General features: G+C 35.3%; 1 protein-coding gene across 2 annotated transcripts in view; it reads right to left on the bottom strand.

Moving 5' to 3' along the window:
- The window catches only part of FANCI (FA complementation group I), a 63,246-nt gene that overhangs the window by 22,180 nt on the left and 14,244 nt on the right, over positions 1 to 26,822 (bottom strand). For both annotated transcript variants that reach the window (XM_069559691.1, XM_069559692.1), the window contains 13 exons: positions 25,922 to 25,963; positions 25,476 to 25,599; positions 24,978 to 25,063; positions 23,295 to 23,421; positions 20,066 to 20,155; positions 19,293 to 19,429; positions 16,227 to 16,407; positions 14,798 to 14,885; positions 9,153 to 9,283; positions 8,616 to 8,686; positions 7,707 to 7,821; positions 6,083 to 6,205; positions 2,320 to 2,388 (listed from right to left, as the gene is read on the bottom strand). In XM_069559691.1, coding sequence (XP_069415792.1) covers positions 2,320 to 2,388; positions 6,083 to 6,205; positions 7,707 to 7,821; positions 8,616 to 8,686; positions 9,153 to 9,283; positions 14,798 to 14,885; positions 16,227 to 16,407; positions 19,293 to 19,429; positions 20,066 to 20,155; positions 23,295 to 23,421; positions 24,978 to 25,063; positions 25,476 to 25,599; positions 25,922 to 25,963 — 1,384 coding nt within the window. The remainder of the gene's footprint in view (positions 1 to 2,319; positions 2,389 to 6,082; positions 6,206 to 7,706; positions 7,822 to 8,615; positions 8,687 to 9,152; positions 9,284 to 14,797; positions 14,886 to 16,226; positions 16,408 to 19,292; positions 19,430 to 20,065; positions 20,156 to 23,294; positions 23,422 to 24,977; positions 25,064 to 25,475; positions 25,600 to 25,921; positions 25,964 to 26,822) is intronic.

Below are 26,822 nucleotides of genomic sequence, written 5' to 3'. Positions count from 1 at the left end.
GGACTAGGGTTTAGAGAAACCCTCATGGTAAAGAACAATAAAAAAATACTGCATTAACATTTTTATATAGATACATTTATTAAATAGATAGCTAAGATGAAAGAAAAGTAAAAGGAATCATGAAATTAAAGACAGAGCCTAGGGTCCACATGGGGTTGTATCAGAGGTTGTATCTAGATTGTATCTGAGATTGTATCAGAGACCTTCACAGAAAGCTGGAATTCTCAAAAGCGGATATCCTTAGTGGATGAACCTAAAAAATAAATCCACCACATGGAGGAAGATAGTGGGGCGATATGTACCTACCTACCTCCCTCTGACTTCAGGTGAAGGGGGAAAAGTCTCCTCAGGGACTTTCTAACCAAGTTAGTCTCCAAATGTAGCTGGGGCTAGAATTCACATGACTTCAAATATAGGGTTATTTTACAATTAAGATTGTCCAAATCATTAGACATAACAGCTGAAAGTTTAAAGAAAGTGTTTAATTTTGAAACAAGTAAGGGAGGAAATGGAATAAAGGAAACTTCAAACTTTACATAAACCAGAAAAAGAGGGAACATCCCCAATCACTTTACTAAGCTCATACTTAACCAAAGAAATTCAGTATGAAAAATGAATTATAGGCCATTCCTTCTTGTACACATATATGTATATCCTAAATGGAAACCAAACTCAGTAATGTATAAAAAAGATAATATAATCAATTTGAGTTTATTCTAGGAATGCAATGTTTTTTTAAAAGATCAAATAATATAATTCACCATGGTAACAGATTAAAGGAGAAAAATCATATGGTCATCTCAACAGATACAGAAAAGCATCTGATAAAATTTAACATGCATTCAAGAGTAAAACAACAACTGAAATGGCAGAAGAAAGTAAACTTGAAGACAGATTATGAGAAAATATAAAATCTGAAGAAAACAGTGTAGAAATATTGAGAAAAAATGAACCAAGTCTCAAAGATCTGTGGAACAATATCAGGCATTCCAATATACATACCACTGGAGTCCCAGAAGGAAAGGAGAGAAAGAGGGGATAGGAAAAAATAATCTGATGAAATAATTAACAGACATGTCTCAAATCTGGTGACAAGCATCAACTTAAAGGTCCAAATAGCTTAATCAACTCCAAATAGGAGAAACACATGCTTTGGCTCTTGAGCCAGAAGATCTGAGTTCAAATTCTAGCTCCATCACTTATTAACTGTGAGACCCTGGGCAAATTAAATTACTTAACCTCTTGGAGCCTTAAAACACACATCTGTAAAATGGAACTAAGCAGTTATTTCACAGGATTTTGTGAGGACTAAATGAAATCACCTACCATACACCATTCATAAATTGCTTGGCCCTCTGTTAAGTGCTAAACATCAAGTACTGCTGTTATTACTACTGGTACATAATAGTCTCTTGAACTCTCTCAACATGTATTAAAAAAAAAAAAAATATATATATATATATATATAAAATCATACAATGAAATACTAGTTAGCCATAAAAAAGAATAAATTACTGATGAACCCTACAATATGGATGACCCCTGGAAACATCATGTTAAATGAAAGAAGTCAGTCATAAAAGACCACACATTGTTTGACTCCATTTATATGAAACGTCCAGATAGGCAAATCTATAGAGACAAAAAGGAGACTGATGATTGCTTAGGGGTAGAAGGTTTGAGGAAGGATGGGAAAATTAGAGGGGCGGGTAGCTAAATGGTGTGGTTTTTTCTGAGATGATAAAATGTTCTCAATTGACTATGGTGATGGTTGCGCTTTGTGAATACACTAATTCAAATAAATAATAATAAATGTCAAGAGTAAAAAGGTCTTATTCACATTAGAAACTCTTCAGCTAAATTCTTCTCATCTTGATGGTCCTCTGAAATTATTTCATAATTTGCAGCTTTTTAAAAAAGCTGAGAAATACAGAAAATAACCTAATAAGACACTCATGAATATGTCACTCAGATTAAGAAATGTCAATATTTTACTGTTTTCTCCAAATCACTCTTCTTTATCAGAAATAAACATAACAGATACTACCACTGATGGCCTTTGTATAAATGGTTCTACAAAATGTCCTTCTGACTTAGGATGTTAACTGAGGTTAATTGTCAGATGATGGCAATATGGTAGACAGATAAACAGTGATTAAAATAAAACAACATGAAATAATAGCATCATGTACCCTAGGCATGTTTGCAATGTACCAGTGGACTAGTTGGGAATTATTTTATATTTTGAAAATTATGAAAAATGTCAATTACTTAATGCCTTGGTACCTGTTCCCTTATATCCATGAAAATATAATTTACCTGTGAGAGCAGAGTTTGCATGACTGAATTAGCCAGCTGAGAATTCCTTCGAAGGACATCATAGAACCCCTAAAAGAAATCAGAGGACAAATAAGCTATCAGAGTTGCTAGTGATTTGGACAATCTTAACTTTAAAATATCTTTGTATTTCTTTACCTATTCTCAGCTCCCTGAAAAAAAGATGGAGGCCATATATGCTAGAGGGAGAAATAATTCAGAAAGTTTAGGTTATTGGCCTACACTAAGGTGAGATCTCTGACAATGAGAACTGGATTATCAACTGACCATAATCTTCACAACTGTTAGACATCAGGTCTCGTCTGGCTTTGGAGTACTTTTCCCCTTCTCAGACCTCATTTATTCCTCTTATCAGACATTAGCAGCCTTCCTTTTTAGGGCACTCCCCCTAGTCTCCAGTGATTCAAAAGTGCCTCCTGGACCTAAGCACCCTAATGTGAATGACTATGACATTTCTTCCCATCCAAAATTTCCCAGTCTTATTTTAAAATTGCTCAGATTAAAATCCTGGGGAGGCTTTTCTTTTCTGAACCTGAGAAAGAGGTTACACAGTTCACCAGTGAGAAACAGAAAATGAGAATTGACATCCCCCATTTTGTTTTAAAAAACAAAGGATGATCAGCCCTAATAAGTATTAGGATATTTTATAAAAGTATAAAGGTAATAAAAAGAAAGTTGTGGTCCTGGCACAAAAATTACAGAAAAATAAAGGCATAGCATACAAACAGAAAGACTCAGTACACATCAAAGAGGCAATATATTATATCTGAAAAAAGAAATGGCTAATCTGGGGAGAGTTGGGTCTTTATATATTAATATAAAAATTGCACAAGAATTAAGTAGTTAAACAAAAGCATTAAAAAAATAGAAGAAAATGCTAGTAAATATTCACTGGAAGGATATGGACTCTACACAAAAGAGACAGTAGGTATCTCAAAGGTAAAGATTACAACCAACCTGTAAAATCTAAATTTCTAGCTCTAAAATGATTAACATTAAAAAAAAAAAAAAAAAAGCAAATGGCAATCTGGCCTGTACTTACAAGTATGACAAAAGGTATTTATGTTAATAATACATAGAGTTTTTACAAATCAAAAGTACTGACTTAAGTCTTTGATGAATAAATGAATACCAATATCCTAACAGATTTAGGACTATGAGACATTACAAGGTAATTTTTTAAATTTGGAGCTAAATAAGGGTTGAGGGTTTCTTCTTTTTAACACAGATGACTGTGGAGAAGAGTTAACTTAGTAGTCTGAGACTGCTATCCTTGGCTGGTGGCTGTGAATCTGGCTGATAAACAGTTTCTTATACTGATATAAAACTCCCGAAACAGTGAGAAGCTTATTGTGCCTAAACTGTATAAACAATATAGTTTATGTTCTTAAAGAGGAATCTGGTTTCCTGAGGACTTTACTCTATGAGCCTCTCCCTTGTGCTATTTTTTGCTTCGTATCCTTAACTATAATCTTAGTCATGAGAACAAATATATGCTGTTTTATGACTCCTAAAGAAATTTTTAAATAGAGGTGGCTTTGGGGACCACCCCCCCAATACAACAATTGTTCCAGCATTGTTTGTTAAAAAGACTATCCTCTTTCCATTGAATTACCTTGGGATCTTTGTCAAAACTCTACTGACCAACTTTATATTTTTCAATTGTGCTGTTCATCTTAGAGGTGGTTTACATTCCATATAACTTTTAGAATCAACTTCTTAATTTCTACCAAAAAAGCCTGGGATTTCACTCTATTTACAGATCTTTCTGATACTTAAAAATATTGACAATATTGAGCATTCTATTCTGTGACCATTGCATATCTTTCCAATTATTTGACTCTTCTTTCTCTCAGTGATATTTTGAGGTCTTCAGTGTACATATCTTGCATATACTTTGTGGAACCTCTCCTTAAGTATTTTTCATCTATTATAAATATTACTTTCAATTTTGAACTGTTTGTTGCTAATAAGCAGAACTATAATTGAGTATTACATGGTTACTAATCTTGTATTCTACAACCTCACTATATCATTTTTTGTAGACTTACTGTATCATTTTTTGTATGGTCTATGTACACTATGTGAATCAAGACAGCTCTACTTCATACTTTCAAATCTATGAGCCTTTATTTCTTTTTCTTGTCTTGTTGCATTGGATCAGACCTTCACTTCAATGTAGAACAGAAGTTTTGTGAACAAATATCCTGTTCCTGACCAGAGGAGAAATGCATTAAGTTCTCTCACTATTTAAATTAGATGTAGGATTCATAGACACCTTTTATTAAATTCAGAAATTTCCCCTCTAATCCTCATTTGCAAAGAATGTCTGAGATTTTTCATCACAAATGTTAAAACAAAGGTATTTTTAATCATTAAAAAAAAAAATTCAGTGCTTGACAGCATATGCTATAGACTTTAAAATGTTCTATCTTTAACCCACCAATGTGGTCATTCACAGCGGTACATTACTGTCATTCAATGTGGTACAACAATATTCATAGTGAAAAACTGGAAGCCATAAAAATGCCCCCAAAATAAAAAAAAGTTAAATAAATTACTGTATACATAAAGAGCACTTTTTAGCATTCAAAATTATGTGGCAAAGAACATTTAATAAAATAGGAAATGCTTACAGCATAATATTAAGAGATAAAAAGCTAGAGAAGTCTATGATTCCAATTTTGTGTAAGTATGCATATGAGTGGTAGGACTAGTAATAATCAAAATTTTTTTTCAAAGTACTTTCTATATTTTTTTTTACAATAAACCTGAAAAATCCAATGTCAGATATGGTGCTTGGCCACTACAGTAGCTCAATAAATGCTATTTTAAAAAGGCCAAATGAAAGTATAGCTGTTCTCTGAAATGACTTGCACTTAATCTACCTGCTAGATTATCTAATGTTCTCCATCCTATGAAATATGCGTGCTGAAGCACAAAGCATACTAAATGCTAGAAATTGTACTGCAGTCTCCCATGACTGCAGGTTTTTGTTCCACTGGCTGAATTATATCCTAATTACAAGTCAGTAGTAATATTTGTTCCACTCATTTTTTGCTAATTGTACTGTCATTATGTAATCTACTCAAGACATTCTGTAAACTGTTGGAAACCAAGAGCAAAATGACAAAGAAGCTGTCTGGGGGAATTCCCTAGCAGTTCAGCGGTTAGACCTCTGCTCTTTGCTGAGGGTGTGTGTTCGATCCCTGGTCAGGGAACTAAGATCCCACCAGGCACGCAAGCATGGCCAAAAAAACCCCAAAACGCACTAAAAACACAAACAAAAAAACCCCAAGAAGTTGTTTTTATGAAAACTAAGTTGAATGTTTTGGAAATATTTAATAAAAATATCTGTAAAACTAATTTCTGATGGATTGGGGGAGGGGTAAGACAATTCTAAAAACAGGGAAAAAACTGAACACATTTAGAGGATTTCTCTACTAAGATTAAACTGGAGTATTTTTCATACTCAAAAGCAAAAGAACTCTTCCTTAAAACAAAATGCTGGTAAATTAACAGTACATTTAAATATATTTCAAATGAAAACATTTAACATGTTTCAACTATTCTTTATGCTTCCTCACCTTCAATGAATTTTTGGCTAAGCATCAACAACTAGTAGTCCTCACTGCACTAAATAAGAGCATATCCACTGTACTCTGATAAGAAAAATTATTAAAATTAAAAGGATCAGTGGAGTTGGGGAGCGGAGTACTATATCCCTTTCACCCTACTGATTTACCTCGTAAAGCATGAGTCGAACATCAGCCTGCTGACCTAAGCATCTCTTCAAACTATCCATGATCTCAAGGCAAAAGGTCTCATTGGCGACAGAATTGTAACGGCTATGGATATCCACGTGGACCTGAAAGGAAGAGAGGTCGGTTCATGTAGATCTTACCTGAGTAATAGTTCCATTAAGGGGTAAAATGAGCTGGTATTTTTGGTCAAAGAATCTTACATTTAGCTTTCCCCATATGGCAAAACCCAGAGCTGAGGCAGACATTATAATCATTAGCAGGCCACGATAAGTATCTTATTCCATTTTGGAATAAGAATTTTCAAGCACTTAAAAAAAATTAACTTTCTCATTCCTTAAGATTTTCCTTGGCAATGTGGTACAACAATATTCCTAAGTCACCTACTTAGGAAGGCACACAGATTATTTCATGCCACTAGAATTTAGTAGTCATAATAAACTTGATTTTACTTAAAAGGCTAAGAATTGAGCTCTTCTGAGGGTTCCATGAACTCCTGAGAGGTTTAGAGGCAGGTAGTTTTGTTTAGATATGGACATGACAAAGAATAATACTGCCTGTTTGATTTACATAATAATTTCAGCAATTATAGACCAAGAACCCTAATCCTTACTTCAGGCATCTTAGTGAGGTAGTTAATACTGACTGAGGTCAAATCCTAGTTCTACACTTTACTGGCTATATCACTTTGGGCAAATTATTTAACCTCTCTCAGTCTCAGTTTTCCTATACTTCAAATGGGGATATTAACCATACATAAATGATATCCAGTGTTCCTAATATTTAATCTATGGCATAAGTTATAAACAAAAGTGGTGAGTTGCTGTAACAACAATAAAGGATTCCTAAAGAAACTGCTATACAGATGTCTCTTATTTACAAATCTTATTAGTACTGAATTTAAATAACAAAGACAATTTTACTGCTGCAAAGCCTAGATTATCAAATTATTGTAAAAAGCTTTGTTTTCTTAGATTACAGGTTTTATCAGGTGTGCAAATAAATAAACTATTAAAACTGAGGACAGTAACAGTATTAGCTAGAGGACTGCTGTGACAGTTAAATGAGAAAATAAATATAAAGCACTCAGCACAGTGTCTAGCTCAGTGCTGTCCATTAGAAACACAATACAAATTACAAATGCAAGCTGTATATATAACATTAAATTTTCTAATAGCCGAATCAAAAGAGTAAAAAGAAATTGGTGAAATTTATTTTAATATTTTACTTAACCCAACATAGCCAAAATATTATCTCAACACATCATCAAAATAAAAAATTATGAGATATTTTACACTTTTATCTCACACTAAGTCTTCAAAATCCAGTGTGTGTGTTTTACATATATATACAGCACAACTCAATTTGAACTAGCCACATGTCAATCAACACACAGTTCAAGAGCCAACTTGAGGCTAGCAGCTACCATACTGAAAAGCAGTTTAACATACAGCAAATTTGCCATCAGTTAAGTGATGGCTGATATTATCATCGTCAGACCCTCAGTTTCAGGATCATCTGTACAACCAGAACACAAGTAAAAAAATCTTTACATCATCAACTCCTGCATCAGTGCACACATAAGCTGGTATGAAAAAAAGTCCTTACCTGGCTAACACCGATAGACTGACTGCACTGAGAAGACGACAAGCTGCCTAAAACTTTAAAGTTCTTCAGTAGCAGTAAAAACCCAGCAACTGCAGATTTTCGGGCATCAAGCTGGCTAGCTCAGGAACAGACAGAGAAGAAGTTACCAAACAGTACTGATTTCACAGGAATAGGCTTCTGTGTCAGAAAAACCCAGTTAGTTTTCAACAGAAAAAGAATGTGTATTAATAATGAAGAACAGAGCAAAATAAACATACTTAAAATAAGGCATAGCTGTTCACATCAATTTAAGAAGTACAGGAATTCAGCTGAAGTTTTCATCTACTTAACCTCATGACACCATCTCTACTCTTCTCTATCCTGCTGACCAGCCTTTGTGGGCAGTGAGAACAAGAGTCCTGAGAGGCTGCACAATGAGTCGATAACTCAAACATAAGTACTAAACAGCAAAGGAAATTGTTGATTTTCTGAGTCTAAAGGAGACTTCCCTTCTACATAGAGGAGTGCAGTGCTTGGCAACTTATAAACCCTCCATCCAGAGAAACGATTCATCTTACTGAGACGACAACATACAATGCTGGCCTATCACACACACTTTTGGGAAAGGACTAACAAAAACTGTCAGCTCTACAACACGGATAAATAGCATTTGGCTGCTTACTAGCTGCTCCTCTGAATACCCATGAGTGTACTATAATATGGACAATGTGATAATAATTTGGTATTTTATCCTTAAAGTAGCAAATTCTTTCCAAAGTACTCATCTCATAAACGCTTTAAGAGATGGTACTGTCATCTCGATCGTGCATTAGGAATCTGCATGACTGCTGTACTAGAGGTAACTGCAGAGAGGACTTTAGGTAACATTAGAGAGCGTCACTTCCTAGGATCTCAGGGGATGCTACATACCTGGCAAACATGGCTTTCCGAAGGACAAGTATCAAGGAGTCTCTTATTGACATGCTGACTTTGAGAAGGGGCTGAAAGAGGAAGAATCAGTGTTAAAAACAGCAATCTGTTTATTAGCCTTAGCACATTTCTATTCAATACTGTTACCATTTGGCTTAAGAAAGCTTGGTTCCGTTTTATAAACATGCTGCAATGTTTACTGCACTTAGTAATAAGGACAGTTAATACTAACGCTAAATTGAAACTAGTCATGAATACCTTTATATCTATTGTCTTCAATTAATAATTTCCTAAGAGCCTTTCAATTACTTCACTGATTCGAAACAGAATCAAAGGAGAGAGAATAGTACTATGAAGAGGGGATAAACTTGGAAAACAGACCCTAGCTCAGTGCTTCTGCTCTTTTAATAGAAAGTTCTGTCTTAGAATCAAGGGAAATAGGATTTCTTATACATATGTAATTATGAAGAAATACATCAGACTTCCACTGAACAGTTCAACCTTGCTCATGAGCTACTTTGGAGTCAAAAGACTTACCTGCACTGCCTTCAGCAGTCCTTGTACGGTTTGAATGGGCAGAAAAGACAAATAGTCAAAAGTTTCTATAACTTTAGATGAGCAGCTTTGAAGAACTAACGGTGAATACTTGATGATATCTGAAAGTAGGTCTGAAAAATGGAAGCTATGATCAGTTGCCTCAAATAACTAAAGAGGTTTTAAATAAAAGGAACATAAATATGGAAAAAGAAATGGTAAAAAAGTTTTTTGCTCCTTTCTCAAGTAAGTCAAGTAATATACATTTCTGCTGATCCTATATACTGAAAGGTCAATGGTAACCAGATACTTTTCAAAAATTTTATGTCTAAAAGAAAGGAAGAAACTCATTATAGTGCCTGAACAACCAGCACACATTGTCTTCATATTTCCAAGCTGAAATAAATCAAATATTTATTAATTTTTATTATAAACAAGCATAATTATATGGTCCTACAAGGAATATACAGAAATACAAAACATGGTCTCTCTTCCTTCAAGAATGATAATTTAGCTGAAAATCAAGAAAAATTTTTTTCTTTTTTTTTTAATTTTATTTTTAATTGGAGGTAATTACTTTACAATATTGTGCTGGTTTCTGCCATACATCAACATGAATCAGCCACAGGTATACTTATGTTTCCCCACTCTGGAACCTCCCTCCCACCTTCCAAGAAAAAAATATTTTAAAAGAATGAAAGAAGTAACAAAATCATATCAAGTATCTAATAATTCCAAACATTGTTCACTGTCTATGAAACAGTAGAGAATTTAAATAGGAGTGTAAAGAGTGATCATTATGGGATGGTATGCTTTAGGTGAGCAAAGAAGAAAAGGAAATTTAAGTTAGATTCTAAAGAATGCACAAAGAAACAGGAAAAAGTCCAAGTAAAAGTACAGGAAGGTAAGTCAGTATAAGACATATACAAAGGATGGTGGGGAACTCTGTGGAGGTGGGATGAAGGATTCAGAAAAGTAAGTAACAGAAGTTAATGTTGGAAAGTGAGGTTCAAATTGTCAGGGACTTTTTTGGGTTTTTTTGGCCATGCCTTGTGGCATCTGGGATCTGAGTTTCAAAACCAGGGATGAACCCAGGTTTACATCAGTGAAAGCACCAAGTCCTAACCATCGGACAGCCAGGGTATTCCATCAAGAACCTGAAATAAGAGGATAAAGACCTGGTAATTTATGAAAGAAGGTACCGGTGATTTCTGGGTGACAGATGTTTTGGGAATACTGTTCTGGTAGTAATTTGCAGGGTGAACTGCCGCAGAAAGAAAAGAAAGCAGGGAAACCAGTTAGGAAGCTGTTGCAGTAGTCTAAATGGAAGGTTATAAGGCTGGGAATTAGACAAATTGATGTCTGTGTGTGGAAGGGAAGGTATAAAAAAGAAGATAAAAACTATGAGGGAAAGAATGAGAGAACTTAGGTACCAAATGTATTTCAGAAGATTAAAAGAAATTCTAGCCCCTGGGACTCAGACATCCATGTTTCACATAACAGAAATACAGACAAAGGAAAGAGGAGGTTGTTTGAAGGAAACAGTATTACATTTGAAATAAAATTAAAAAAAAAAAAAAAAAGCTAAATGGAAAACAGCTAGCAGGAATGAAGGCACTCAGGCACTGAACTAAACAAATAGTCCTGACATAAAGATTTGGGAGCCACTCCCACAAAAGCCCACCCCCACCCCGCAAAAAAAAAAAAAAAAAAACAACCTGAAATCATGAGAACAGAGGTGATGATATCTACAGGTAAGAGAGTGTATAAAAAGAGAAAGAGACACTTTCTACCACGATGGAGTAACACTAACCAGAGTTATCTTCACTTTAAACACCTACAACAAAACAAGCCTAACTATATGAAACAACAATTTTCAAACACTAGATAATAAGCAGTACAGAAAATGATCCCTGAGAGTGGGAAACACATGAGGAGAGGCTTATAATTGTCCAATGTTACTGCCTGGAGAGCTTCTAGGCAGGAACACAGAGAAGAGAAAACTCAGAACCCAGTGGTTTTCCTGAGCTAAAGAGACAGAGTTGAGAATTCAGGAAAGCCAAGGCAGCTAGCACTAGAAAGGAAAGGGCTGCAGTGAAAGTACCTTGGAGATGTGCAGGGAGCTCTCCCTGTTTGTGAGCTGAGTGCTAGTCAGTACATGCGTGTGAAAAAACGACCTGAGTAAAGCTAAAAGTTACTGGCAAGGAGTAGGCACATCCATTCTCTGAGGTCATAAAGGGCAGGAAACAGTTCACATTCACAACACCCACACTGTACACACCTCATAATACACAAGGAGCGTTGCTTTAATTGTAGCATCAAGTTGGCCCTAGATTAAAAGCTGTCTAGTCTTTCATAACACAACATAGAAATAATCATCAAAAGGATTAAATACTTTCCAAGAAACAAGTGAAAGTGAAGTCGCTCAGTCATGTCCGACTCTTTGCGACCCCATGGACCGTAGCCCACCAGGCTCCTCCATCTATATAATTTTCTAGGCAAGAGTACTGGAATGGGTTGCCATTTCCTTCTCCAGGGGATCTTTCCAACCCACGGATCAAACCCGGGTCTCCCGCATTGCGGGCAGACGCTTTACCATCTGAGCCACCAGGGAACTTAAAGCTCAAGAATATTTGAAGGAAAAAAAAATCCAGCAAATCAACAATGTGAAACTCACAAAGTCTGCCATCCAATCAAAACTTATTCATGATGCAAAGAAGCAGGAAAACAGAACTCATGATGAAGACAACATAAATCAACAAAAACATATCAGAAACAACACAATGATAGAATTTGCAGACCAAACTTAAATAACACACTTCTAAATAACCCATGGGTTAAAGAACAAATCACAAGACAAATGAAAAAGTATGTGGAATGGAATGAAAATAAAACACAAAATTTACAGGATGCAGCTAAAGCAAAGTTCAGAGGGAAATTTACAGTGTAATGCCAGTATTGAAAGAAAAGAGAAAGACCTCAAATTAATGACACACGCATTTAAGCAAAGGTAGCCCAGACTAAACCCAAGGTAAGAAGCAGAAAGGACCCAAAAGAGCACACAAATCAATAAAACTAAAAACAGGAAAACAACAGAGAAACTCAATGAAATGAAAAGCTGGTTCTTAGGAAAAAAAAATCAATAAAACTGATAAACTTCTTGCTAATACAGTATTCCAATACTATTGTATTTTATGGACTCTGAAATCTAAAATTTTCATGTATCAAGAAATATTCTTCTTTTGATTTTTTTCACCCACTTTAAGAAAGCAAAATGAACCCAATGCAAGCAAGAGGAAAGAAATAATAAAAACCAAATTTGGTGAAATTGAAAATAAAAGAACAACAGAGAAAATTCAAACTAAAATCTCATTCTTTCAAAGGCTGTAAGCTGACAAGTTTCTAAGCCAAATTGATAAAGAAAAAAAGACAAATCACTGATATCAAGAATGCCTGAGTTTGCAGATAACGTGATTTCTATGTAAAACATCTTTAAGAATTGCTGAAAAGCTACTAGAACTAATAAATGGGTTTACCATGGCTGCAGGCGGTAAGGTCAACTTTAAAAAAGCAACTATTTCTACGTGACAACAGTTAACAATCACAAATTGAAAAAACTTTTAATACTATTTACAACAGTGTCAAAAAAATGAAATAGGGATCAACTGACAAAAGATACACAATGCACGCACTAAAAATATAGAACAGTGTTGAAAGAAATTGAAGACCTAAATAAATGCAGAGATATATTGCATTCATGAGTTAGAAGACTCAATATGGTTAAGATGCCAATTCTCTTCCATATTAATCCATAGATTTGAGGCAATCTCCATCAAAACTTGAGCAGACTTTTTATAAAACTTGACAAACTGATTAGAAAATTTACTTGGAAATATAAAGGACCTAGAATAGCCAAAATTATTTTGAAAAAGAACAAAGTTATAGGACTTACACTACTGATTCTAAGATTCAATATGAAGCTATAGCAATCAAGACATAACATAGCTCACTGGAATAGAAGATTCCTAAAATAGATCCACACATTATATAGTTAGTTGATTTCAATAAAGATGCCATAGTAATTCAATGAAGGAAAGATAATTTTTTCAAAAAACTGTGCTGGAACAATTGGATAGCCATAAGCAAAAGAATGAACTCTGTTATATCACACCATACACAGAATTTAACAAAACTGGATCATACATCTAAGTACAACAGATGAAAATATAAAGTTTCTAGTAGAAAATATAGGAGAAACCTTAGGGACCTTGGATTTGGCAAAAAAATTTTTTAAATACATGACACAAAAAGCAGAAACTATACAAAGAAATTGATGAACTGATAAAAATATTTGCTCTTCAAATGACATTGTTACAAAAATTAAAAGTCAAACCACAGACTATGAGAAAATATTTGCAAAACATGTATCTGACAAAGGATTTGGAAAAATCTCAAAATTATGCTGAAAAAGCCAAACCAAAAGGAAAAAGAAAAAAAAAAAAGGTACATATTGTAGGATTCCATTTATACAAAATGTTTAAAATCTATAGTGACAGAAAGCAGACCAGACTAGATAGGAGGTCAGGGAAGGAAAAGAGATGCAAGAACAAATCAGAAAAAGGTGCCAGGGAACATTCCTGGGAGACAGGGAGGGTCATGGGCTTCCCCAGTGGCTCAGCAGGGGAAGAATCTGCTTGCAACGCAGGAGATAAGGGCTCAACACCCAGGTTGGGAAGATCCCCTAGAGGAGGGCATGGCAACCCACTCCAGTATTCTTGCCAGGGAAATCCCATGGACAGGGAGCCTGGCAAGCTATAGTCCAGGAGGCTGCAAAGAGTTGGACATGACTGAAAACTTAGCACACACACAGATATGTTCTTCTTGACTATGGTGACAGTTTCCGTTTCACGGGTGTGCACATACACCAAAAGTCAAACTCTTACACTATAAACATGTGTGCATTACTGTACCTCACTGTATTTCAGTAAAGCTGAATGTCAAGAAAGAAAAGAAGTAGAATGAAATGTCAAGCACAGAACTTTGGAGAACCTTGACACTTAAGGACAGAAGAAAGGATAGAAGAAAGAAAACCAATCTCTAAGAAGAAAGAAAAACTGAGCACAGGCAGGATAAAAGATGCAAACTATTACAGTTATCAGAGACCTTCAGGAGAGTTATAAGTAGTGTAGAATGAAAAGGAAATTAAGAAAGCCGGTGATTAAGATGAGTGGATTTAGGCATTAGGAAATATGTATTAAAAAAACAAAAAATTCAGAGGTCACCAAAGAGACCAAAGAGGTCACCAAATGGCTACTGGTCACTCTGACCAATGAAGCCAGAATGTCAAGGGTTAAGAGAGTGGGAGGTCAATAAGTAGACAGCAGAAGGACAGCACTCACTTGACAATTATTAAAACAAAAAAGAGAGAAAGTTGATGCAAAGTAGAAGTTTCACTCATTAGTTATATGCTCCTTTCCTTCTTGACAACCACAGATAATATAAATGAATTTATATTTTACTGGCATCATAATCAAAGATGTTGCATTAATCTACTAGATCATTAAGGTTTTTTCCCAGGATCCAAAGTATTATGACATTTAAATAAAAATATTCCTGACAACTTTTTCCACCCTTTCAAAGTTCAATACCTAGGAAATGACTGATGGGGGAGGATGCTCTGGTAACAACCCTGTTGAGGACCTGCTCCAGAATTTCTTGTCTGATCATCTCATGGATCTAAAAGGAAAGAATCAATAAAATATTCCTTGGTGACCTTCAGCTTACAACTGTATTAATATCTATTAGGCAGAATAAAGAATAGTTTGAATATGGGTAAAACTGGACTGCTTATTTCAAAGACAAACATTATGTGGATCATCTGGAAAGAATCATTCAATTCAACTCTCATCCTATATTCAAATGATTCATTAACCAGGCAAACTTTTATTAGCCAAAAAGAGAGATCACATGTAAGGTCCAACAGCAAACAGGAATAATTCTACCTAGGTATCTACTATATGTCAATGTCCATATTTCTGACAGTATGCACAACTTTCATATTAAAAGCCCATAAAAAACCCTGAAAATCTAGAAAATCTTCACCAACCCTGTCCTCAGTTTCTAGAAGCAGAGTAGTTGCCTTAAAAAAGATCTGTTTGAATTTTTACTTGAACTTTAGCTAAATTTCATACCTGAACTTGATTACTTTCAGTAGAGACTGATTTCTTTCAGACTCTGGACTAATAATTTGATTATTAGTAAATTCTACGTTCTACCGACACCGTGACAAAGCCAACAACTGTGTGAACCAAGCAGAACCTTGATTTTAAAAAAAGACTAATTTTAAAACAAAAAATATTAAGTCTCTTATTCTAAGAATGTTTTAAAATCAGATTACTGTTAAACAGTCATGTGTATCTAACACACAACCCTCAAGGACTATTATATAGTATTCACTTCACTTCTGAATCAGAACATCAGATTTACATTTAAAATGACCTCCACATAACACTGTTAGCAGATACTTTTGGTGTGTAGATACACTGAAGAATGGATGTCAAGATGACTTAGAGAAATCACTAGCAAAGCAAATTTGTTTAGCCTCAGATATGATCTTACTTAGACTGAGATAACAGTCATAATATGGTAATGAATTAAAAGAATATGAATTTCCCATTTGGGGTTCTTCAAAAACAATAAACCAATAGGCATGATTCTTCAAGTTTGATGTTCTACAGTGACCTAAAATATTATATTTTGTGTAAGGGAATAAAAAAAAATCCAGAAATGATTTACTGCTAGAGGAAGAAGAGGAAATCATAAGGAAGTTAATCTATATTCAAACTTCTAAGAAATGGTCAGAAAGAACAGAAATTAGAATAGATGAAAAACTCAGATAAAGAGTGAGAGAGTATTTCATCAAACTGCATCTATTAATGTTTCAACTATTATCCCAGTTTCTGTTCTGGGAAACTGCTACGTACTCAAATTGTCCAGTCCCCCAAACTCCCAGGTGAATGCCCTATTTATAATATAATACAACAAAACGAGGGAATGGTTGCTAAACTCAAGTCTCACCTTGAAAGTTTCCAATAGGATATCAGCTCCCAGCTTACAAGCATGCTGGTTTGGCATTCTAGAAAGACCTGAGCTGGTTTCAGCAGTTTTTCCATCAGGAATCCTCTTTGGCCCATAGGAATCCATTAAAAGGAAGCCAAATTCTACCAAGCCCTGAGTAACATGATCCCAACTATGAACACTGCAGGAAAACAAAGTTCAGTTAGGAAGAAAACCTTTACAGAATACCTTACCTCTACATTCTTTGCCATGTTAAACATTTCCCAAACTTGACCTGTATAACCAACACTCCACATGAGTCTTTCCTTTTCATGTACCCTTAATCTGGCAAAAATCTGAATTTTTGAAGGATCAGTAATGGGGAATTGGTAGGCAAGCAATCTCTTCCGACATATCACCATGAAAATCCAGAAACCATGGAACATGAAGCAACATATGGAAGAAACTGGAATATTTCAGTGTACAGATCATTAGAGACTGCCATTCAAGATTTCATGACTACATGTTAATTTCTGCTTCTACTATTCCCCTCATGCCAATAACAACACTTATATACATATGCTTACAAGTTTGTCTTCCTCTCTAGATTGAGATTCTCTCAATCAGTGTGGATAGCACACTGTAGTCATATTTTTGCTCATAGAGCCTAGCACAAATTCTGGCATATAGAAGGCACTCGGTAAATATTTATAGTAGGAACATTTATATTCATATTAATTTCATATTCATATTTATAGTAGGAATTGGACTGATGAATGACTAGATTTCAAAAGCATGAAATAAAACTACAACCAACCTTTGGAAAGCAAGAGAATCCCTGGTGATTTTATACCACTTAATGTTACCCACTATAGTGGAAATCATGTTTATAATAACCTTTATATCATTACATCTACCTGCTAAACAGCAACAAATTATAATGCAGCATTAAAGAATAATCCCTAGTCACACTCTAGGGATCTGGGATCAAGACAATAAAATGAGTACATGCTCCATTTTTCCCAACCTAAATACCCACAAATGACAGAAAGGATAGATATAACCATGTGTGAATGTCTATATGTGGTGCATACATACAATCCATGATAACATGGAAAAATCAGAGGTGCTTTGACTGTCCAGAAATTATGAGGAACCCTTAAAAAATGAAAGTATCAGAAGGAAAGAAGAAATCATAGACAACATTATGCAGACTGAAAGGGTGCCTCCAAAAGCAGATGCCAAGGGCAGCTATGCTGGGAACTGGAAGGAACCCTGGGGCAACTTTTGTGGTGACTGGCTAGGATACCCCTGAATGAAGTTCAGTACACAGCCGCCTTCTCCACCTTCTTCTCCAAAACCTCACTGCATCTGAGGCCTGAGAGGCAGAGCAGCACTCTGAGAGGATGACAACATGCTGGAGGATTAGGGAGACACCATACCTAGAAGATTAGCCCCTGGTACATCCTCCTGCTATCCTCAAATCACTGAGGTAAGAGTGTGTTAAATAAATACAGCACTCTCAGACAAACTAATGGGGAACATCAAGTACAATAATAACGAAATAAGCAATCACCAAATACAAGAAAATAATACCACCAGGAAAGAGAAACATCAAACTCAACAAAGAGAACCAACCCTACAGGAAAAGATTAATGGAACAAATAGAAGATTTTAAAAGTCTAATGAATATTCTCAGAAAAAAGAGAATATTATTGCAGGAAACAAAAAAATAAACTGTTATGAAAAAACAACCAGGTAGAAATTTTGGAAATAAAAAACATGATGGATAGAGTGAAAACCTCAACAGATGGCCTAAGAATAAAATGCGCAGAACTGAAGAAGTAACTAAAAAGTGAACTAAGGAGTTTTTATTTTATTTTGGCTGTGTCAGGTGTTAGCTGTGGCATGCGGGATCTAGTTCTCTGATTAGGAATCAAACCCAGGGCTCCTGCATTGGGAGCATGGAGTCTTAGCCACTGGACCACGAGCGAAGTCCCAGGAATTTTTGTAGAACTTGACATAAAAAGACAAAAATACAGAAAGTATGAAAGAAAAATTGAGACACAGTATACACAGCAAGACATTCCAAGAGAAAAAGGAGAGAGTACTCAAAAAAAATAAAAGAAGAAAACATTTCAAGAGGAAATACATGAATCCTTACAGCGGAAGGGCATACCAAACACCAAGCAGAAATCAGATGGGCCAAAGTATAAGATTCAAAAGATAAACGTAAACAAAGAAACCAGTAAAATAATGAAGTCTAAGTAAGTATTGCTTGTTAGTAATAATGTTGAACAAGAAGGAAGTGGAGAAATTGTGCTATGCACTAAAGTTCTCATTTTGGAGAGAAGAGGCAGTTACAATCCGTTTTGCTACAAAATGTCTTAACTGTAACGTGAAAGAGTTCACATGTGACTGGTACAGACGGGAGTAAGTATAACCTAGAAGTTGTATCGGTTCATAGGTGATTTTTTTCCTAGTACATTAATGTTTTGCACCTTCCAATTATCTGCAGGTAAGCACAGAAATTGTCAACAGAGCTAAATTCAGCAAACCAAAACCACAAAAAAAGCATGACTCAGTAAAGACTGTTATAACAGCTGATGTATATTCTGAAATACAACATTAACCATGAAAATAACAACCAGGATGGTAACCAGTTTTTTTTTTCTATTTGGTTAAAGATAGATTTGCCTAAAACTGCTAATCAGTTGTCTAAAACTACTAATTCAATTCCATCCATCAGCCCCAAACTCCAACAGTTACAGTAAACAAAAATGTTTTTTATTTACCTAAAAACCCAATGAAGACTTAGACCAACCGAGTAGTAACAGCATGAAAGGAGCAAGGGTACCTACTTCAGTTTCGTATTCTTGCTAACAAGGTGGCCAAGAAGTTAGGCCTTGGGATTTAAGAATCTGTTGATACAGGGAAGTCTGCTTGATCAATTTTAAGGGATTTAAACCTTGATATGTGAAGTCAACAGCTACAGTCAACAGTTTTCTCTGATGGGCCATAAGTATGGTACCACACTGCATTTTCTAGCACTAAATAGCTTACAAACCTTATGGTTCATAAACTTACCTATTATTTACCACTTCCAAGATCATGGTTGAAATACAATATCCATGAGGAAATAGATTCTGAATATATTTTGAGCCTTGGAGAAGCTGAAGATCCTTAAAGCTTTTTATAACTGAAGACTTTAAAAAGTCAAACACCTAACATAAAGAAAGAAATAGGAAAATGAAGCAAAAAATGTATAGCCCATACTAAAGAATCTTAACCCTGTAACTGTTCCTACTTGCTGCCACACACTCATATCCCTACAACTGTTTCACTAGATGAGCATGATGCAAAAATTATAACTTTCAGTGAGAACTTCAAGGAGCTGAAGACATGCCTGACTTGATAGAAAAACGGCTAAAAATCAGTATTACCCACACTCAGGGAAACACATATGAGAAAAAAGGGTAAAGGATTTTATATTTTCATTCTTGCAAATAACCTATTCTCAATAATTTCAACTTGGTCAAGGAATATTTCTTAGAAAGCTACAACATAATATGACTGCTATGAATACCCAGCTAAACTTGCCATTCTTGCTACCTGGACTGTGTGATGTTCCCACTGCTATTCCCATCTTAGGCCCTGGCTTGCCACATAGTCAGAAACGGAAGTATAAATCAAGTATCTGAAGAAATCTTCAAGCAGCTCCCAGAGAAGAGTGTGGGCCTACATTCTTACAGGGGAATTTGCTGCTGGCAGGATGCGAGTGAAATTGTTTAGGCAAGGATAAACAGGCTACTATACTCCTTATCAACTACAGAAGGAAATCAAAAGTCACTCATAAATACCTGTTCCTCAAATCTTTGGATTCTTGTTACAGAGAGCAAGAGGGCGATGCTGAAAGGACAAATACTGCTGAAATCTCCTTGCTGTGCTGCCTAGAACAGATAAACCGAAAAGAAGTCATAACTTACATCTGAAAAATACAACATATCCTACTTAAAAACAGGTCCTTAAGTGGATCAGAAACCTAAACCTAAGAGCTAAAACTACAAAACTTTCAGGACGTCCCTGGCAGTCCAGCAGTTAACTCTGTGTTTCCAACTCAGGGAGTGCAGTTTCAATTCCTGGTTGGGGAACTAAGATTCCACATAACACAGTATGACCAAAAAAAAAAGCCTATAAAAACTTTTAAAAGGAAACACAGCAGAAAATCTTCAAGACTTTGGATTAAAGATTTCTCAGATACAATGCCAAAAATATAATTTATGTAAGTAAAAAACTGATAAACTGGGCCTCATTAAAAATAAAAACTCTGGTGCTTCAAAAGAAACACCATTAAGAAACAAGCCAAGGACTGAAAAAAATATTTGCTAATTACATACACGGTAAAGGACTTGTACCCATAATATGCAAAGAAATCTTAAAACTAAGCCATGCAATCAAAAAATGGGGAAAAGATTTGAGTAGACATTTCATCAAAGATCGTTGTTGCTGTTCAGCTGCTAAGTCATGTCTGACTCTGCAATACCAAAGATATTAGAATGGCCAATAAGCTGTTTTATAGCTATTAGAACAGGTATAAAAAAACAGTAACAAATATTGGCCAGGATGTGGGAAAAAAAGGAGTCCTCATACAGTGCTGGTGGCTATGTAAAATGTTGTAGCCACTTTGGAGGACAGTTTGGTAGTTTCTTTAAAATATAAACATAAATGTATTACAAAACCCAGAAATTCTACTGGTAGGTATCTATCAAGAGAAATGAAAAACATATGTCCCTACACAAAGACATGCATTTGGCTATTCACAGCAGCATTATTCATAATAGCCAAAAAGTAAAAACAACTGCAACACCCATCAACTGGTGGACAGCTGATCAATGGACACACACACACACACACACACACACAGTGGAAGACTATTCAACAACAAAAGAGAATGAAATACTGATAAATGCTACAACATGGATAAAAACCTTGAAAAATTATCCTCAATGAAAGAAGCTATACACAAAAGATTATATATTAAATGATTTCATTTATATGAAATGTCTGGGAAAGGTAAATCTATAGAAACAGGCATGAAGGATCTTACAAGGTGATGAAAATGTTCCACAATTGAATGATGATGATGATTGTTGCACAACTGGGTAAACTTATGAAAAATCACTGAATTATACTTTAAAATGAGTGTATTCTACATTACATAAATTATAACTCAATAAAGTTAAAAAGTAGGTTTTTGAGCCCTAAAAGAAATGGTAGACAACAAAAGAAAAAATAAATCAAAGATGAATAAAACAGAAAACCAACAAACAAAAATAAAGCAGTAAACAAATACAAAGCTGGTTCTTTGAAAAGAACAGTTACTAGAAACCTAAATAAAAAAAGAGTAAATAGACACAGAGAAGATAAAGGAGCTTTAAAGGCTACTTTTCACGTTTGGTCTTTAAATATCTTCTCCTACAAAAGGGACCTGAGGCTCCTTGGAGAAATCAGATGCGATAAAGAAAGTACAGGTGTGTTTTGGATAGCTTATGCCATGAAAGTGCTCAAGACTAACAGGGCCATGTCAGAAGGACACATAAGCCAAACCTCAGGGATCCAAATGGCCAAATATGGATCATTCTGGGTACTGTTTATGAGTACATGGAATTTTAAAAGGTTCATGGTTGCATAACAATATTCAAAAAAATAGAGGGAGGTGTGGGGCTCTTTTCACAGAAAACCAACTAGAAGGAATGACCAATAAAAACTTCTGATTTTAATTCTACCATTTGCAACTCCCAGTATAATTACTGATTTAGGACAAGAATCATTAATAGATGGGAAAACAAAATCCACTGTGTGAAAGGTTGCTAAGGAAAGGATTTTCACATGTCTCAAATTATGACCCCATGGATTAATTTCTAATTACAAAGGGAAACATTTATCTTTGCAAGTGAAGAAAACTGCTGGTCCTTGTCTTAATAAAATGATTTCGCTAAGATTGCCTGATACTATAAGCCTTTTGACGTGATGCAATAGAATAGTGATGGCAAAATAAAGCCTCTGGGACAAATCTAGCTCACCACCTATTTTTGTACAGCCCATGAGCTAAGACTGCTTTTCATGTTTTTAATTGTTGAGGGGAAAAAAGTCAAAGGAGTAATAGTATTCCATAACACATGAAAATTAAATAAAATTAAAACTCAGTGCCCATATAGTTTCACTGGCCCACAGCCACACTCAAGCATTCATGTGTGGTCTCCGGCGGCCTTCTTGCTACAAGAGTGGTGCAGCGGTGACAGAGGCCATGTGACCCGCAAAGCCTGAAATAGTGTATCTGGTCCTTCAGAGAGAGTTTGCTGACTCCAACAAGAGAAAAAACACAACAGCACTTGTGACATATTCTCACCAAAAATGTTTAACTTGAATCTAATCATGGGGAGACAATGAGACAAACCTGACAATGTGAGACACAAGAAAACTGGGCAGGATTCTTAAAAAATTCAATAAAAAGGTATTAATCCTTATCTTACGAGACACATGGGGAGATATTCAGGCACTGAAGTGTCACTATTTCTTCCTTTAAATGGTTCAGAAAAAATATACTTGAGAGAGGTGAGATAAGGTAAATGTAGCACAATAGAGTTCAAAACATTTCTAATTTTTACCTTACTACTTCACAAAAATTTAAAAATGACTTAGCTCCACAAAACTCCATGATTTACTATGAGGAGGAGACAATTTCCCCAATTCGCAGATAAGGAAACAGGTCAAGAGTAAAGTTCATATAATAATGGAGCTAAGGCTAAATTTTGAGTTTCCTACAGAACAGTCTTCATCTTTAAAAAAACAAACAAAAACACTAGAACACTTAAGGTTTGGTTTTAAAAAGGGACTTGCTTAAAAATGTAGTGGTATCATGTATCTTCCACTTTCAAAGTTAAAAAAGAGACCCTCTAGACCCAGGGTCATTCTACAGTATTTCTATGTATTGGTTTCCAGTCATTAAACGGCATAAAAAGAGGCTTGAGTTCAAACGTCCTTGTTTCATAAAGAGATCCTGGATCACCTTAAGAGTCTGGTTACTACCTTTAAGTGTTTCAGGAGTTCTCTGCCTAGCTCAAAATCCAACTTGATGGCAAACACAATGTGTAGAATAATGGTGCCTTCCACGTGACGAAGTTCATCCAATGGTACAGTAACAAGATCCAAGTACCTAAAAGATTCAACAGAAAGGTTTGAGCTATAGCTTGACCAAGAGACAACGGTGCATTTGCTCATATGAACGAATAGAAAAACTCAGGCTGAACTAACAGGATCACTGGAGGCATGCAGAAAGTACAAAATCTATTGTCTTATTGTCTGCTCCTTCTCATGAAACTTCTTGAATGAACTGCCTATGGTCATTATTTCCACTTGTTTACCTCTCCCCAGTTAAATCCAACTCAATTAGGCTTCCGTGCCCTCCCTAACCTCCCTTCCAATGCTATTTGATTATCCTTGCAAGGGCTACAAATGGCCTCTACGTTGTCTAAACCAATAATCCAGTCTCATCCTAATTAACGCCTCAGCAGATACGACACAGTTGGCCCCCTTCTTTCTGGAAACATGCTCTTCTCTTAGTTCCTGGGGCACTGTCACTGGCCTCAAATTATTTGTGCCGGCTCACCCTTCAAGTGGTAGAATGCCTCTGAAAGTTCAATCTTGGGTTCCTTTTCTCTTTTCACAACTTCCCCAGGGACCCTAAAGAGCCTGCAGGCTTCAGTTCCTTCCAATCTGTATCTCTGGTCCCAACCTCTCCCTGAAACTCCAGACTGTCTGCTCAGCACCTTCATATAAAATACTAATACATATCTCAAACTTATATGGTAAAAACTGAGCTTATTCTCCTCTAAACCTGCTTGTTCTGTCAGTCTTTCCTAACTCAATACACAAGAACAACTTCTCATCAACTGCTCAAGTAAAATAACTTAAAAGTTATTCCAGGTTAGTAGACTAAGATAGGATTAAAAGCACAAATGTTGCAGACAAATTGCTTGCATTCAAATCGCAGCTCCATCAATTTATGGCTATATAACCCCAGGAAATCCCTTCTCTCTCTGTGCCTTGGTTTCTCCATGCATAAAATAGAGACAAAATGAAGTTGCTGTGAAGTTTAAAGTGCTAAGAACAGTACTTGGCACACAGCAAGCATTCTACAAATATTTGCTTCAGAAACTCTTTTCCAGCCATACCATGCTGTGTCCTGCCTTTGGACTAACTGTTCCACTGAGAAAGTTCTTTTCCTTGAGCTATATACTACGGCTCTTATCCTCCAGGCTTCCAGTAACACAGCACCTTCTCAGAGGTCTCCCTGACCACCCAACCTAACGTAGCTACGCTGTCACTGTCACATCATCCGCTTGAAACGTACGCATAGCCCTTTCCACTCTAATACTTTTCTTGCCATTTCTTTTCTTTTCTCTTCTCATTAAAATTTCTCCATGAGAGTAGGAACTTTGACTAGTTCATCACTGTCCCAGGTCCAACAGCTTCTGGCACAGAATAAACACTTAATGCCTTTGAAGTCTGTAACTACAGAGTCATTAATGCTGTTTTCCAGGAAAGATTAAAATAAAAGAGTTGAGGAGACTACACTATTTTTAAACTTTTTACTGATCAACTAAGGGGACTAGCAAAATTCTATACTGAGGGGAAGGTAGGGACTGAAGAGTTAGATAATGAGATGATGAATTTGGAAAAATGATTTTATTTCTATACTCTTTGACTCACTCATCATCACTTTTTTCCTCATTGTGTTGCTGATCTAGCTTGTTGAAGAAAGCTATGATTCCTCCCAAGACCCTCTTTCGGCTTCCCTGAAAAAGAATAAAACAAAATAAATAAGGGCAAGTTAAAGTACTTTTCAGCTTGAAGAATTTTCGAGTATGAATTTATATAAATTATAAGCTAGACTCACACTAAGAATTTAGAGAACACTTTCATAAAAACACTTTTTGAAATTGAGTTTGAAATACATCTTAATATCAGACTCTCAGGGGCCTACAATCCACCCTTTCAGAGCTCTTCACCCCTCTTCCTACCACACACACGAGACCAGAGATAATACACATTCACTCTGGCTGAGGACCATGACATTTTTAGTAGACCAAATTGTCATACGTGAAATGAAAGTTTCTATGTCCTAGTACATAAAATAAAGAGTATGAATAAGCTGAATGGTACTAATTGGTCATTATACCAGAGTTTAAAAAAATATTTTATTTATACCTTTGAGGAGAGAACCAGAAGCTGATAGACCAACGGTGGTATTTCTTGAAGATTCAATTTGGAGAACACCTTAAACACTTTTTCCACCACGAATTCCACTTCTTCTGCAGTCAGAGGGACAGCCCTGTGGATCAAAGATTCTAAAGGTTACAGACTAATTTGGGAGATATCAGAATATTGTTAATTGCCTCTTTTGATTTTTCTCTAATGGAGAACCTTAAAGGAAACCAATAACCTTACCTCAGCAAAGTTATCTTGGAAAAAAAACATAAAGTTATACTTTAAATAAGAAATTAAAGCAAAAAAGGGTGGGGGGAAATCTTGTAATAGAAAACAGAGGTATCAAATACTCTTAGGAAGAGTGGTATTTGAGCTTACTACATTTCAATTTCTAGCAGGTAAGTTCTCACAGCAGGATTAAAAAAGAAGGGAATGATGATACTTACTTGAACATCGAGGTGAGTCGGATTACATACTGATGGTCCCATCTGATTAAAAATGAAAAAGAAAAGTTTACATTGTTTTAACTTATTTACATGTTACTTTGTAAAATTAGCAAGGAAGAAAAGAATTAGGGCCATTTCAAGTTTGATTTGCTGCCACTGGGAAATAACATCAAATAAATGACATTTAAAACAATGAAATAACAGCTTTTAACCTACCGGACTGGCATAATCAAAGCTTGATGACATTCAACGCTGGTGAGATTTTGGTAAACAAACACTTCACATACTATTTTGTGGAACATACACTGATATAATCCTTCTGGGAAGACAAGTTGGCAATACTACTTATCGACTTTAAACATGCACATAACCAAAGAGCCACCCAGTTTACTATTAGGAATATATCCCATGTACATGCTTATAAAAGGTCACCCAGACATAAAAGAATGTTAACTGCAACATCTCTTATAATAGCAAAACCCAAATAGCCAATATTATTTATTGGCAAAAACTAAATAACAATTAAGAGATTAGCTAAATATCAGAATACTATGGAACTATTAAAAAGAATGATGTAAAGCAGGATATGCTGACATGAACATATGTGTTAAATGAAAAATAAAAGGTACATTACAATATGGAATGAATAAACTTTTGTGTAATTAAGAACTAATAAATGGATAAACATACATGAGTTGATACATGCTTAAAATTATTTCTGTAAGAGACCTTATGAACCATGAAAGCAGTTATCTCTGGTTTGGATAATCTAGTTCCTTTCAATATACTGAAGTATAATCACAGTATTATGTAACTTAGTATTCTACTCATTTCAGACTATATATATATATATATAAAAGTATATATAAATATGTATTAAGGATTTACTATATATATACAT

This window comes from Ovis canadensis, chromosome 18 (assembly GCF_042477335.2).
Source record: "Ovis canadensis isolate MfBH-ARS-UI-01 breed Bighorn chromosome 18, ARS-UI_OviCan_v2, whole genome shotgun sequence".
Lineage (NCBI taxonomy): Eukaryota > Metazoa > Chordata > Mammalia > Artiodactyla > Bovidae > Ovis > Ovis canadensis.
Note: the sequence above shows the minus strand (reverse complement) of the source record. Positions and strands in the feature narration are given on the sequence as shown.